General features: G+C 47.3%; 4 protein-coding genes and 1 pseudogene across 4 annotated transcripts; 2 read left to right on the forward strand and 3 right to left on the reverse strand.

Annotated features, from left to right (window-relative positions):
- The first annotated feature begins 828 nt into the window (after positions 1 to 828).
- Positions 829 to 6,454, forward strand: LOC108081085 ((E3-independent) E2 ubiquitin-conjugating enzyme). Its single transcript, XM_017176074.3, has 8 exons — positions 829 to 1,590; positions 1,752 to 2,014; positions 2,070 to 2,277; positions 2,415 to 2,667; positions 2,720 to 3,512; positions 3,565 to 4,462; positions 4,527 to 5,694; positions 5,752 to 6,454. The coding sequence occupies exons 1-8, from the start codon at positions 1,162 to 1,164 to the stop codon at positions 5,979 to 5,981; spliced, it is 4,242 nt and encodes a 1,413-aa protein (XP_017031563.1). The 5' UTR covers positions 829 to 1,161; the 3' UTR covers positions 5,982 to 6,454.
- SPE (Spatzle-Processing Enzyme) lies at positions 6,431 to 8,301 on the reverse strand. Its single transcript, XM_017176076.3, has 4 exons — positions 8,167 to 8,301; positions 7,371 to 7,763; positions 6,954 to 7,263; positions 6,431 to 6,888 (listed from the first exon to the last, which is right to left on the reverse strand). The coding sequence occupies exons 1-4, from the start codon at positions 8,240 to 8,242 to the stop codon at positions 6,459 to 6,461; spliced, it is 1,209 nt and encodes a 402-aa protein (XP_017031565.1). The 5' UTR covers positions 8,243 to 8,301; the 3' UTR covers positions 6,431 to 6,458.
- A 475-nt stretch (positions 8,302 to 8,776) lies between these two features.
- LOC108081089 (spaetzle-processing enzyme-like) lies at positions 8,777 to 10,187 on the forward strand (annotated as a pseudogene).
- Positions 10,188 to 10,270: 83 nt separating this feature from the next.
- Positions 10,271 to 11,758, reverse strand: LOC108081088 (spaetzle-processing enzyme-like). Its single transcript, XM_017176077.3, has 3 exons — positions 11,654 to 11,758; positions 10,966 to 11,584; positions 10,271 to 10,774 (listed from the first exon to the last, which is right to left on the reverse strand). Exons 1-3 carry the CDS (start codon positions 11,724 to 11,726, stop codon positions 10,351 to 10,353), a joined length of 1,116 nt encoding a protein of 371 aa, XP_017031566.1. The 5' UTR covers positions 11,727 to 11,758; the 3' UTR covers positions 10,271 to 10,350.
- A 133-nt stretch (positions 11,759 to 11,891) lies between these two features.
- Positions 11,892 to 14,106, reverse strand: eIF3d1 (eukaryotic translation initiation factor 3 subunit d1). The gene is made up of 4 exons (XM_017176075.3): positions 13,778 to 14,106; positions 13,036 to 13,665; positions 12,667 to 12,959; positions 11,892 to 12,605 (listed from the first exon to the last, which is right to left on the reverse strand). Exons 1-4 carry the CDS (start codon positions 13,974 to 13,976, stop codon positions 12,042 to 12,044), a joined length of 1,686 nt encoding a protein of 561 aa, XP_017031564.1. The 5' UTR covers positions 13,977 to 14,106; the 3' UTR covers positions 11,892 to 12,041.
- Between the last annotated feature and the right edge of the window lie 51 nt (positions 14,107 to 14,157).

The following is a 14,157-nucleotide window of genomic DNA, read 5'->3' on the forward strand; positions in this document are numbered from 1 at the left end:
AATTGGAGAAATTAAAAAAATCTGGCGCTTTAAAATCGTAAAATCATTCGAAATTCTCTTTACCGTTACTCAATGTAAAATGTAAATTTCAAATTTGTAGCATAAGATACTGGGTAAGTGGTCAAATATAAATATTATGAATTATTCTAATTTTTAATTTATTTAAGGGTATGGGGTATGATTAATTCGTTGCAAAACTAGCCTTATATTTCAAAAATTTGTTATGGCGTGACGGCAAAAAATTAAATTGAATACCACATAAAAAAAAATTCTTTTGTAAGTGTTGTGTTCAAAATTTGTAAGATATTAATATTTAATTTTTCTTTTTTTAACGGCAATCCAAAAAGTTAGATATTTGCCAATCGATAACGACCTATCAGGTGTTCTGTACAGTGTTGCCAACTATTGGACGCTGGGAGGGCTAAGAAAAATAGCCAAAAATAGCTACAATTTAAAAAAAATAGCAATCTGATATGTTTTTTATTCAAAAATCACTTAGTGTGATAAATTTTAAAGTGTTTTTTTTTTAAATATATATGTGGTCAACCGAGCTAATCAAACTGGCGGCCTGTATGCGTCTCACTAGGCTAGCCTGCTAAACTGAAACTAAAATAATATTAAGGAATATAACGAACACAATTCAGTCACGTTAGATTATATATTTAGGGTATTAGTATTCATATTCTGTTCATTGCAGACATTTGATTTAGTTTTTAAAACTAGCTAAAGTAAAATAGCAAATTTATAGCCAAGAAAAAAGGCTCATCGCGCTTTAGAGGTGTACCAACATCGATGACATCGATTGTTTGGCATCGATTCTCCACCGTAGCAGGCGATTCGCTTGTGCTCCGTTTCTCGTTTTGTTTGTAGATTTGACTGTTTTATTTATAGTTTTTCAAAGAAGTCGGCAAAATTACCCAATTAAATTGTAATTATTAGTCAGGCGTACAAATTAGATGTGTGTGCTCCGCGCGAGTCCCAAACGCACCGCAGTGCATCCCTGTTACAGTTAGTTGTAACCTGAAGAAAAAGCGAGAGAAAGAGAGCGAGAAAGACTCCAAGAATAAGAATTCGCCACGCGAATTACCAAAGACTAGGGGACTCCCAGTTGCAAACGCGCATTGATTTATCCTCCCATGCCATCAGTTCACCATTGGTAACATGTCGAGCCATGTGGCGGGTGCTGCCAGTGATGTCGGTGGCGCCCCAGAGCTTCAGCAGCAGCCGCCTCCATCCGAGGAGGCCGCTGCTCCACAGCCAGCAACGCCTAATGCCGCACACGAGCAGGCACAGGGGCAGGTGAAGACGCCTTCGTCCCTGGAGGCCCGTCATGCTGGACACTCACGGCGCACGGGCGGCGGCCAGGCTCCGTCCAAGAGCCAGACAGGCAACCACGAGTACCAGTACTTCTTCGAGGACGAAGTGTTCCGCATAGACCGGCGCGGTCGCGTCCATTTCGGTGTGGTCACCGAAACGGCCGAGTCGTACTCGTCCGACGAGGACGATGTGCCCGACGAGGTTCTGTCCAAGGGCGAGGTGCGCGTGGCCTTCTACCCAGACGGCAAGGAGATGGTGCAAACGGAACAGTCGGTGAGTAAACCTTCACCGTTGAGGTTATGTAACGGCCTCGACTAACGGTTATTTGTCGTGTTTGGACAACTGTTTCTTTCGTTTGTTCTTTGTGTTTTCATTTTCGGCACTGACACGTGCTTATTTGTTCTTCTTTTTTGACGCGGAACCATGTGGCGCAGCTTGGACTGGCCGACAGAACCCTTATGCCGGGCGATATAGTCCGCAGGCGTATGCCCGGCCAGAAGGATCTCACTGGCCAGGCGGGCTATGTCCGTGACGTGAACGTGTGCGCGGATGTCAAGGTGCTGGGTTCCAAGTATATCATCAGGAACGTGCCAGCCGAGCGGCTGCGTCCCATCTCTGAATGGTCAAGAGAACTGGCCGTGTGCCTTGGCACCTGGATAGGCACCACAGTTCAAGTGGACGAAAGTGCGGTCCTCAAGTAAGCCTTTAAATATATTTTTTTCGGCCATTGTTGATATCTAAATTTCTTGCAGATCCGCTAACGGCGCCCGTCTTGAAATCACCTCGTTTGATTTCCACAAATTCAAAGATGCCGTGGGCTCCGGCACTACCCGGGATGTCTTCAATCCCAATGTCTATTATAGGGGCAACTTGGTGGTCGGTCGCTTGCCTCCCGCCAATCGCGTCAAGAATTTGACACCGGAGATCGCCCTACCTGCCAATCGAAAGGGGCGTGCCGTGGTAAGAATAGTTGCACCTGACGATTTCATATACAAAGTATCACGTTACTTATATATATATAATGTACAGAATATAATGTACAGAAATATGAGCTATATTATATTAAGTAATAAAAACCTCTTTTTTTATCTTTGCAGTACACCGTGGAATCCATTGACACCTCATCCATTACCGTGGCCTGGACCTGCAGGGCCATTTCGCAGTTCGAGAATGCCAAAGATATTGATCCACTAAGGCACCCGAAGACCGTCATTAAAGGCGAAGACCTAACCAAAGTAAAACGCCTCAACATTTACGAATCCTATATGCTGCAAATTCACGATCGATTCTACCTCAAGTATTCAAAATGTGATAAACTAGTTAAATACACTGACTGGGAGGATGCGCAAGGTAGAATATCAATTATAAATGAATAACAAACCAATTAATCATCCAATTTCAGCGGTTAAATACACCTCAATTTTTAATCGCCATCATAGACCAGATCTGATAGGAAGCAAGCTTAACGTTTCGACCACTCCGGTCGCATCCAGCAGTAGCAACACCCGGAATCTGCCCAAGTTTCGGCGCCTCGCCAACAAATTCAGTGGCATGCGCACGCAACGCCCAGCGGCTGACCAGGACAACGACTCCAACGCCAATGCCAACACTTCACTTAAAGCTAGTGGGAATTCATCTGGAATAAAGTTTCGATCAGGTCGCAATGACGACATCTGGGAGACCTTGGAGGATGACGAAGATGAGGATGAGCAGGAGCCAGAGTCGCTCCCTGCGGTTTCCGAGAAACTATCTGGCGAAGCTGCAGAGATGGCCGCATCCACTGCCGCTGCCGTTAGTACCACGTCCCAAACACCAAGAACCACCATGCGCTATGCCAAGCGGCGGCATATGAAAAAGAAGCTGAAGAGTGTGAAGAAAATGATCACATCGCCCTTCGTCAAGAAAGAGATGAACCCCAAGGATGGCGATGAAATCGTGGTGGAGACGCTGGTCGTTTACAGCACGGTGACGGTTGTCTGGCAGGATGGGGTGGTCGAGGTGGGCATTCATTCCACGCAACTGTATCCGATCCATCATCTGGACGACCACGAGTTCTTCCCGGGCGATTTCGTAAGCAAAGCCAATGAGAATACCACCGGGACAACAGATTACGGGGTCATACAATGTGTGGACCACGACGAGCGCATCGCCAAGGTCAAATGGTTCAATATATACACCAACGTAGATAATCCAATGTAAGTAATTCCACTTTATTCATTGTATCATTACATCAACGATTCTTTTTAGTCCTTTGTGCAAAGAGACGGAGGAGCTGAGTGTATATGATCTCAAGGATCACTCAGACTACCAGTTCCGACCAGGCACCATGGTCATTCGCGTGTCCAACTTCACCGGCGAGGACGTCGATTCAACTGCTGGCCAGGTGATTGACAATTATCCCGACGGGCGGGTCCGCGTTTGGTGGGCCAAGGGTCACATCACCAAATGCTATCCCCAGGATCTCTTTGAGATCAATCACACCGATCCAGGAGGCTACGAATCAGATGCATCCGATGACTCCTGGGAGACGCAATCGGAAAATAGTCGCCTTGGTGTCAGCGAAAACATGTCGTCGTCGACAGACAACGAAGAGCTCATAATTGGCATCGATCGGGCAATGGAGGCTTTGATGCAGCTAAAAAAGATATTCCGCATCCTTCCCGAACGCCGCAAGCCGGATGTGCTTAATGACCTGGTGTCCGTGTACTCAAATTGTCGATACCTAGACCATATGCTGAAGACCCACTTCTTTCAAGAGGAGAACTTTAAGAATATCATCAAGTTCACCAACAAGTGTCTTGAGTGCTCCGTGTCGGAACATGATGAGAAATCATCTCCCAAGTCAGGGTCCGACTTGCCTGAAACTCCAACCAATATTAAGCCTGTTTTGTATGTTGAGGGTCAGTCCACGTCGACGCCAACGAAGAGAAAGTCATCAACGGAATTGGAGGAAGTTCAGTGCAAAAAGAGTACGGATGAGACTCATGAAGATAATCTATTCTCCTTTGAGATGACCAACGAGTACACCGAGCAAGAGAAGGACATGGTCCCCAACAAGCTCATTGATCAATATCGCAGCGAATATGCTGAAATGCTGGAGACTTCGCGTGCCAGCATTGCAAAGGCCTTTGAGAATCGTGGCAAGGTAAGAATAATACATAGATGGGGATTAGTATACATAGATTAACCAAAAATGTAATGTATTTCAGAATGATTCCGGCGTCCATTCGCGCGGGGAGAACACCTCGGATGATCTAAATAATCCTTGCAGCGATGAAAAGGACATGGGCGAGGAGCGGCTAAGCGACAGGAAAGCTCTATGTGACTTTACAATCGAACTGATTGACAATCAAAGTCCTGATGCGTGCGAGGTTTTCTGGCGTCAGATCACGGATCAAATGATGAAGTGTCGCAAATCCCTGGAGGATTCCCCCAAACTCAAAGCCAAGACCGATACCTCTGTTATAGTTATATTTGATGCGGAAGAAGCAGCCACTGAGATTGCCGACACAGAGATGAGATCCGTCGGTACAGAAACAATGGATGAAGCCATGGAGCAGCCCTTGAATCTAAATGTCCTGTCCGAGTCGCTGCCGTCTGTGGACAGTCCCATGGCCTGTTCATCGCCTTCGCTAGCCATAGTCTCCGATCCAACTCCACTCGCTGCCGACGATTGTTTCCAAGTGCTACCCAATGCACCAGCTACACACCACTTCTTCGGACACATGGTGGCCCCCGCCAACAAGGCCTATTATCAGCGGGCAGTGCAAAGGGAATACCGCATGCTGCAGGCCTCACTGCCGCCCGGCGTGATGGTACGTGCCTACGAGGATCGCATGGACCTAATGTCGGTCATGATGGTGGGTCCGAAGCGTACGCCCTACCAGAATGCCCTTTTTTTCTTCGACTTCCAAATGGGCCGCGACTATCCGAAGAACCCGCCCGTGTGCCACTACATCAGCTATTGCACGGCGCGGCTCAACCCGAATCTGTACGAGGAGGGCAAGGTTTGTGTGTCGCTGCTGGGCACCTGGTCGGGTCGCGACACTGAGGTCTGGTCCCCCAGCAGCACCATGCTGCAGGTGCTCGTCTCCATACAGGGTCTCATACTGGTCGATGAGCCCTACTATAACGAGGCGGGCTACGAGAAGCAAAGAGGCACCCAGCTGGGCAATGAAAACTCTCGCGTCTACAACGAGATGGCCATCATTAAGATTGCCCGCTCCACGGTCAAGCAGTTGACGAATCCTCCGCCCATTTTCCGCAACGAACTGATTGAGCACTTTAAAGAGTATGGCGGCGAGCTGTTTGGACGCATGCAGGCCTGGTCGGAGTACTCGGCGGAGGCGCAGCGTCAGCGCATAACCAGTATCAAGGGTTAGCTTCAGGGATAACTTGAGAAAACTTGGTGATTTACTATTACATTTTTCGCAGATATGCCCGAAGAGTTCAAGGGAACCTGCTGCGAGATGCCAGAATTCCCGCTCCTTCCCTGCAGCCGTGGTTTCTGCGTTGTATTCAAAGGAGTGCTGGCCCAACTGCAGAGCGAGCTAGCAGCTTTGGGGGCAATTCCGGCGAAGAGTGAACAAAACGGCATCGAGGCAGCAATGGCAGCTGCAGCTGGAATGGGAATTGCGCCGCGTGCAGCTCCGGAGGAGGTCTAAGTGCCGTTCATTCTGCCTGTGAAATTTGGTGCCTATTTGAAGAACTCAAGACTTTTGCCGCAGCGTTTTATACCCAATCTTAAATGCCGAATTTTTCTCCACTCGAATTGTTGGCACAAAGCCAGCCTGTTAGTTAAATGAATTTTCTAAATTTATTGCTTATTATTTTTTCATGAAAAAAAGAAAACAAAACGGAACATGTTAATACGCTTCATATATATATTTATAGCGCTAACATGCACCGAATGTAATCTTGGTAAATTTTATTTATATTTTAGTTGCAAGCTCAAAAAGTTACCCGAGCATCTTTGTATCTAGTGAATTGTTCCGATGTCTGTGCCCGAATCTCTGTTTATATTGGCATTCCACTAGAGCTTAGCTTAGTTAGTCTACCCGTCGTGCCCCCCTTCTGCACAGTGTACGTAATAGTGTAAGCTAGCCAATGCGAATATGTGAATAAATTAGCAATTTTATTTATTATGCCTCCAATTTCTGTTGTATCCAATCAATAAATTCTCCGGTGCGGGTATAGACGCCTGGCCAGCCCTTAAGGCCGCACGGTCGGGTACCGTAGGAGGTAATGCCGGCGATGTAAAAGACCTCACGACCGCCGCCCGTGTTTATGGATGCCATCAATGGTCCGCCGGAATCTCCGCCACAGGTATCAACCTTGAACTGGCCGCCGGCACACATCTGCGAGTTGTTCAAGTGCACCTGGAAGGTGGTGTACTTGTCCTGACACTCGGTCAGGTTCCACACGCTAACAGAGATCTTCAGCTTGATTGGACTGGGCAGCAAATCCTCGGTGATTCCCCAGCCGGCCACATCCATGGTGTAGCCGACGAATAGGTTCCTTCGCAGCTCCTCGCTGGTTGGCAAGCAGATGGGTCGCACGTAATCGGTGAAGCTGTGGACAGGAAATACTTTGGGTTAAGCATTTGGAAGGTGAAGGATGTGCTATGACCCGCTTACCTCACACTTCGCTTGAGTCGAAGCAGCGCGATATCGTTCCTCTGATCCACTGAGTTGGGCACAAACTGCTCATGGAGGATAGCCTTCTCCACCTCTATGTCGATGCTGTTGGGGGCGCAGACGCGCTTGCCATTGGTCTGGGTTTGGCAGTCGGGATCGGTGCGCGTGTCCCACTCACCCAGGCGAACACTGTTCAGGACTAATCCTGACTTATCCAGATCATCGCTGGCCAAGCAGTGGGCGGCGGTCAGAACGTAACGGGAGTTAATCAAGGCGCCGCCGCAATTGAAACTATAAGTTTCGGAAAACACTGAAAGCAAACATATTTATTGTGCTATGCCTCATTTATTTAATAATTTATAACCTACTTATTTACTTTTCAAAATAAGAAATGACCTTTTGAATTAATCTACTCACGTTTTTTATACCGAAGTAACACCATCCAAGGGAATTCCCAGAGCGTCGTATTGGTACCACCAACAATGCGATCACCGAATAGGAATCCGCATGTGTCGGTTCCGGGCAGCACATTGCCAGGTTGCTGGCCATCCTCATCTGGGGCTTCCTGCGCTCCACTGACCCCCCGCTTGCTTTGCGGGCAACAGACCAGGATGCGGTTCATAAGATCCGTCTGCTGTCGTCTATTGTCCAGGCCGCACTGGCTCTTGGAGAGCAGCTCGCGCTGGGCAGGTGTCTGGGGGCTCGCCTTCAGGATGTCGGCCAGGTAAGGACAGCTTGCAATGTGGACGCACTGACCGCGTTCATCGCTCTGTTGTGGCGTACAGGTGCCAAAGCTGATCTGTGCGGCGTCTATAAAAAAGAGAGTATCAATTGCGTTGCAGTTGAACAGAGATCAAACCGGTTCGTCGTGGAGGGCATATATGTTGTTTGAATGATAATTGATTTTAAATTGTTCACAAAAACAGTATGGAATTTTGAAAATTTTCCTTGAAGCAACAAAAAACAAAGGAATAACGAAAAGATTATAGAATGTGAAGACAGTGCTGATGAGGAGGTATCAGCGAGTCCATAAGATATAATTTAAAACTGTTTAAATCATTGGTTTCAATATATCAATATATGTATAATATATACAACATATATACTTCTGTTTTGTATATACTGAATTTCCAAGACCATCCATGTCCAAATTTTTGCCAACACTTGGGAATATCTTCGTCTAGATCCGAGCTTAGAGTATAGCTTCACTTACCCGCTCCTATATTCATTCCGGCTAACATGCCAATCACCAGCACCAGCATTAGGACTTTCCGCTCCATTGTCGCCATCTCGTCGCTGCGGGCTTCAGGCTGAGACTAACTAAGTTCTCCGGCTGGCGGTCCGGTTTAAGTCCAGCTTAATCGCTACTGCTCCCGCTGCACCGGGTACGATTATCGCAAACGTTATCTCGCGTTCCCAGCGTGGCAGCGGGTCAAAGGTGCTCCAGATTGCGGGCAACTGCCCACTGATACGAGCAGAGTTTTCCCAGTTTTAACAGTTTTTTTTTTTTTTTGCCAATTGTGGAAATTATCAGGGCCAAACCCATTCAGCACACCCATCGACACCTATCTGTCAGCACTTATCTGCTCTATTTAACATAGATCGCAGATAGATGCAGTTGCTCTAAGTCAGTCTTCTCTTAACCGGTTATTCTCAGAAAACCTGGTCATGACGTTTTAATAACGCTAGACACATTTACATTTTGTGTGGGATTTTCCAAACTGTTTACTTATTTATGGTGTTAAAAACAAGAAAAAACTAAGGGTTGTAAATGCTTCTAAGGCTCGACTCTATATGATTTTTGCACAAGTGAGCAGTAGCGCTTAAGCTGTACTTAAGTCGGACCGCTTGTCAGAGATCTTTGTTAGTCTCAACCTGATATCCACAGCGACGAGATGGCAACTATAGAGCGGAAAGTTCTAATTCTGCTGCTGGTTATAGCCATGTTATCCGGAATGAATGTAGAAGCGGGTAAGTGAAAGACCATTCTATAAAAGAAAATATGTATAGTATTTATATTATTTACGAATATTTAAATATAAAATAGTTAAACCGTTTTAAATAATATCCTATTGATTCGTTGATACCTCCTCAAGAGCATTATCTTCATATTTAATAATCTCTTATTTATTTATTTTCTTTCTCCGTATTGATAGTTGGGTCACAGGAAGCCCCAGATGAGGATGGCCAGAAACCTGGCAATGTGCTGCCTGGAACCGACACATGCGGACTCCTATTCAGTGATCGCATAGTTGGTGGTGGTACCTACACGAGGATCGGGGAATTCCCATGGGTGGTTTTACTTCGGTATAAAAAACGTGAGTAGACTATTTTAAAAGGTCATTTCTAATTTATAAAATTAAATAAGTATGTAATAAATTATTAAATAAATTAGGCATAGCACAATAAATATGTTTGCTTTCAGTGTTTTCCGAAACATATAGTTTTTATTGCGGCGGCTCCTTGATTAATTCCCGTTACGTTCTGACCGCCGCCCAATGCCTGGCTAGCGATCATCTGAATAAGTCAGAAATTTTCCTGGATAGCGTTCGCCTGGGTGAGTATGACACGCGCACAGATCCCGACTGTTACAGCCAGGGAATTGGCAAGCGGGTCTGCGCCCCCAATCACATCGACATCGAGGTGGAGAGTTGTGCCCAACTCGGTGGATCAGAGGAACGATATCGCGCTGCTTCGACTCAAGCGAAGTGTGAGGTAAGCGGGTCACACATCCTACGCCTTTCAGATGTTTAACCCTAAAGTATTTCCTGGCCCCAGCTTCACCGATTACGTGCGACCCATCTGCTTGCCAACCAGCGAGGAGCTGCGAAGGAACCTATTCGTCGGCTACACCATGGATGTGGCCGGCTGGGGACTCACCGAGGATTTGCTGCCCAGTCCAATCAAACAGAAGATCTCTGTGGGTGTGTGGAACCAGACCGAGTGTCAGGACAAGTACAAGTCCAAGTTCCAGGTGCCCTTGAACAACTCGCAGATGTGTGCCGGCGGCGAGTCCAGGGTTGATACTTGTGGCGGAGATTCCGGCGGACCATTGATGACTTCCATAAACACGGGCGATCGTGAGGTCTTTTACATCGCCGGCATTACCTCTTTCGGCACCCAACCCTGCGGCCTTAAGGGCTGGCCAACCGTCTATACCCGCACCGGAGAGTTTATTGATTGGATACAACAGAAATTGGAGGCATAATAAATAAAATTGCTAATTTATTCACATATTCGCATTGGCTAGCTTACACTATTACGTACACTGTGCAGAAGGGGATTATTTGTTGAAGAATAGGTGATACATTGTTGAATTGATGATTAATTAATTTAATTAATATAATTAAAATGTTCAATAAATCACTTTGAATAGTTACAAATCAGTTGAAACACATTAAGGGCGCAGATTCAGCTGGATCCAATCAATGAAGGCTGCGGTTCTCGTAAAGACGCCTGGCCACCCCGGAAATCCACATGGTGTAGGTCCATAAGAAGTGATGCCGGCTAGATAGACATATTGGCCGGATCCGACATCGATAGTGGCCATTAGAGGACTGCCGGAGTCGCCCACACATGTGTCGTTTCCATCTATTCCACCGGCACACAACTGAGACTCAGGCCAGTGCCTCTTATACCTTTTCCAACATAAATGTGGTTTCCTTTGCACGATACTGCTAGTCATTAAAATTGAACTGGATTGTCGCTTATTCGTGCTGCCCCAGCCAGCAATTTTAAATTTTGTCTCCTCAGAAAATGAATTCCAAAGGTTATTGCCATGTGAAGTCTTCACACAAATGGGTTTGATCCATGTTGTATAGCTGAGAAAAGGAAATTGAAGAGATGACATTTTTTAAATAAAAACTAGATGTACCTTGAAACACCTATCATTAAATAAATGCTTTTTAATTTTTTGTATATCGGATTTTGTGGACAATTAGGATAACTGGCGTTGATAACTACAGTGTCTACAGCTTATGTGCAACCCAATGACTATGAAATCTCTACTTACCGCACTGCCTGACGCATTCGAATGAGGGCGATATCGTTTTGATAGCTTTTGGAGTCGATTAGGTAGCCCTTGTGCACGATCCTCTGCTCGACATCAAGTTCTAGATAGGGATCCGAGCAGTGCGTCCTGCCATTCAACTGACTGAGGCAGTCAGGATTCGATGATGTGTTCCATTCGCCCAGGCGCACCTTAGTGACCACCGTGCCCGACTCGATCATCGGCCAATTGACCAAACAGTGGGCAGCAGTCACCACATAGCGGGTGTTGATCAACGAGCCTGCACATAAAGACAGCTGGTCCTCCTGCCCCTTGTTATAGATCAGCATTGCCATCCAGGGGAAATCATTAATCTTAGATTCTTTGCCACCGAAAATGCGGAAAGAGGGTGGCCGCTGTCCACAAGTGTTCACATCTGGCAAAACGTTTCCTGGCTCCAGGCAGCAGACGTAAATCCGCTGTAGGTACGATTTTGACCGGTAATCTAAATCACACTGTTTGTGAGTCATTAAGTATTTCTGTTCGGAGGTCATTTTAATATCCTGCCGAATGACGTCTACTATATGTGAGCACTTGTCCAATCTGATGCATTTCTCATCGGATTGGCATTCGGAAAACTTAGCTAGGGATTTGTAAAACAAAAATTCCAATTTCACACACCAAGGATTAAGACTTATTTATCATTAATTACCAAATTCAGCCAAGTTTATCAAGAACGAAATCTGGATCAGGCAGCAAACGAAAGTCCTCATTCCGGACACCATGCTGCGCAGTCAAGGCTTAACGACATACTGCCACAATATATATTAGTAAATATAGTTTAAGATATTTAAGAAAGAAATGGAAGAAATGATTCACTCTCCTTCATACGCAACTGATATTATGCTGCAATCCATTTCTGAGGAACTGCTCCCATTAAAAACGTAACATTGTTTCGCCCTTTGCTCTTTACTAGGAATCAGCTGCTGGCTACAACTTGAATACAAATGCTTAAGGCTAATGCCTAGAAAAGTGCTGTTTCCTCCAGAGGGCATCGATAGTTAAGGTAAGCGGGTATGATTCTGTTGGGGGCGTCAAGTCTAAATCTTGTTTCCGTTGTTCGCGTAGTTGTAGACTTGCTGGAAACCCTCGCCATCGTCGCCCTCACCATCGTCCGAGTCATCGGAGTCGAATGTGTTGTCGGGGATGTCGTACAGGCGGATGATCGGCTTGTTGGGATCCTTCATGATTAGGTATTTGCCGTCCTTCTGCTTCATGACCAGATCGATAATGCATCGCAGGACGCCCCAGGCGTTGTCCATGCTCAGGTTGATCTGGGTGGCAAACTCGTGCGGCTTGAACTGCTGCGTGCCCAGAATGACGTGACGGGAATGATCCCTTGGATTGATACGTGAAACATAGCCTAGCTTCAGCTGATCGGATCCAGCCAGCACAGCCTGAACCGTCCACTTGGCCAGCTTGCAGGCATTGTTCCTCAGCTCGTTGGCCAGCACAGCACCACGCTGGGTATCCAGCTTTTGACGCCACTCGACGCCATTGGCCAGCTTAGAGTCCCATTCGTTGAGCGCCTTGATGGACATGAACTGCGGCTCACCACTAGGCGTCTGCAGAACGCCGTCGTGCTCGCAACGAGCCACCAAAACCTAAAGGGAATTTAAGATAGATATAGTTTGCAAACGCTTTTCTGCTTTTAAAATGACTTACAATATCGCTTCCGAGCTCCCACTTCTTGTAGCGGTAGCCCACACTGGCCACCTGGATATCCTCATCCTCGCTGATGAAGGGGTTGCTCTCCTCGAACTTAAACTTGGCCTCCTGGTCGCCAGTCTTAAGCACCTGCTGACTGAAGTTGTGATTGATGAAGGTGGCCTCGATGGCCAGGTTGCGGGGAGAGTTGCAAGAGCTGTCATCGTCGGTTGGGGGCTCCACGCTGGTCTCGTTTACGGTCAGAAGATCGAACTCGGTATGGTCGCGCTTGTCCATGAAAATCTTGTCGCCTGAACAAAAGACAAAACATTAGTATTATTAAGACCAAAGGCTTAATTTAGGAGGCTTATTTTGTATTCAACCCACCAACTTTCTCGATGACAATGTCCCAGGAGTAGTTGGAGCGAGTCGAGCACATGATAGTGGCCAGGATAGCATCCGTGGCGAAAACGTTGCCGACGGTCTTGGACAGACGTCGGATGACAGGATCGTCGGTGGTAGTCACCGTGTGCACGATGCGGTCAATCTTCTGCAGCGGCTTCTCGTTCTTCACGTTGATGCGGTCGTAGGTCTTGTCATAGTATTCCAGAGTACCGCAGGTGGCAATATCCACGCCCTCCTTGATGTTGGGCAGCGAGAGCTTAATGAGCCGCGGGAAGTCCATCTCCTCGATGGAGGCCCAGTCGGCGCGCACGGCCACCGAAGACTCGCGCATCTTGGGCGGGGGTCCGCGGTTGCCGAACTTCTTGCCCATGCCGCGTCGGGGATCGCGGGCCTTAACGTTCTTGCCGCTCAGCGTGGTCATGCCGTGGGTGTTGATGCCGCCACGGGCATTCCTGCCGCGTCCAGAACGCGAGTTGCGCATGTTGCGGAAGCGTCCGCGCTGGTGAGGCGGCTTCTGGACACGGGCCGTGTCCACCAGATGGAAGGTCGTCTCGTCCTCCTCATGGTAGTACGAGTACTGGTTGCCGGTTCCAAAGCTGGAGGCGTACTTGTCTGCGGGGAAAGGAGGGTGAAAATCACTCAAGCTGCCACGACACACGCACATAACCTCACTTTCGCCGGGCTGCGGCAAAGGTGAGCTTCGGTTTGGTAACTCCCTACTCACTCTGGTACTTCTTGTCGTTGTTGGAGGTGTTCGTCCAGTCACAGATCTTGCCCAGGCGATCGTTCTTGCTGAACGGCTGGTACGGCACATCCTTGAAGGTGTCAGGCAGCTCGCACGGGCCCCATCCCTTCTCATTGAACTGCACGGTCGGCTTCTCGAAGGTCGGGAACTGCGCCGCGGTGTTTATGGTCTCGCTCATCTCGCGCTCTGCTTTGGCTCACTTTTCAGTGATTGATTGTTTTCGATATTTGGGGAAAAACCAGGCAATTGACGAAAAAATTGAAAAATTGTTTCGTCGCGTGTTGCGAATCTTGACCAGTGGGACCGTTTCTTAGTCGCGCAAACAAGTCATCGATTTGTGGCAATATACCGGAAAATAC

Source organism: Drosophila kikkawai, chromosome 3R, assembly GCF_030179895.1.
Source record: "Drosophila kikkawai strain 14028-0561.14 chromosome 3R, DkikHiC1v2, whole genome shotgun sequence".
NCBI lineage: Eukaryota > Metazoa > Arthropoda > Insecta > Diptera > Drosophilidae > Drosophila > Drosophila kikkawai.

Bases quoted from the DNA above. Each gene is read 5' to 3' on its own strand.
- LOC108081085 (XM_017176074.3), top strand. From the start codon at position 1,162: ATGTCGAGCCATGTGGCGGGTGCTGCCAGTGATGTCGGTGGCGCCCCA. The intron at 1,591-1,751 runs GTGAGTAAACCT...CATGTGGCGCAG, and splicing joins TGGTGCAAACGGAACAGTCG to CTTGGACTGGCCGACAGAAC. The intron at 3,513-3,564 runs GTAAGTAATTCC...GATTCTTTTTAG, and splicing joins ACCAACGTAGATAATCCAAT to TCCTTTGTGCAAAGAGACGG.
- SPE (XM_017176076.3), bottom strand. From the start codon at position 8,242: ATGGCGACAATGGAGCGGAAAGTCCTAATGCTGGTGCTGGTGATTGGC. The intron at 7,764-8,166 runs GTAAGTGAAGCT...TCTTTTTTATAG, and splicing joins CGGAATGAATATAGGAGCGG to ACGCCGCACAGATCAGCTTT. The intron at 7,264-7,370 runs GTGAGTAGATTA...GTTTGCTTTCAG, and splicing joins GTTACTTCGGTATAAAAAAC to TGTTTTCCGAAACTTATAGT.
- LOC108081088 (XM_017176077.3), bottom strand. From the start codon at position 11,726: ATGGTGTCCGGAATGAGGACTTTCGTTTGCTGCCTGATCCAGATTTCG. The intron at 11,585-11,653 runs GTAATTAATGAT...ACAAATCCCTAG, and splicing joins GATAAACTTGGCTGAATTTG to CTAAGTTTTCCGAATGCCAA. The intron at 10,775-10,965 runs GTAAGTAGAGAT...TCCTTTTCTCAG, and splicing joins CGAATGCGTCAGGCAGTGCG to CTATACAACATGGATCAAAC.
- eIF3d1 (XM_017176075.3), bottom strand. From the start codon at position 13,976: ATGAGCGAGACCATAAACACCGCGGCGCAGTTCCCGACCTTCGAGAAG. The intron at 12,960-13,035 runs GTGGGTTGAATA...TCTTTTGTTCAG, and splicing joins CATTGTCATCGAGAAAGTTG to GCGACAAGATTTTCATGGAC. The intron at 12,606-12,666 runs GTAAGTCATTTT...AATTCCCTTTAG, and splicing joins GGGAGCTCGGAAGCGATATT to GTTTTGGTGGCTCGTTGCGA.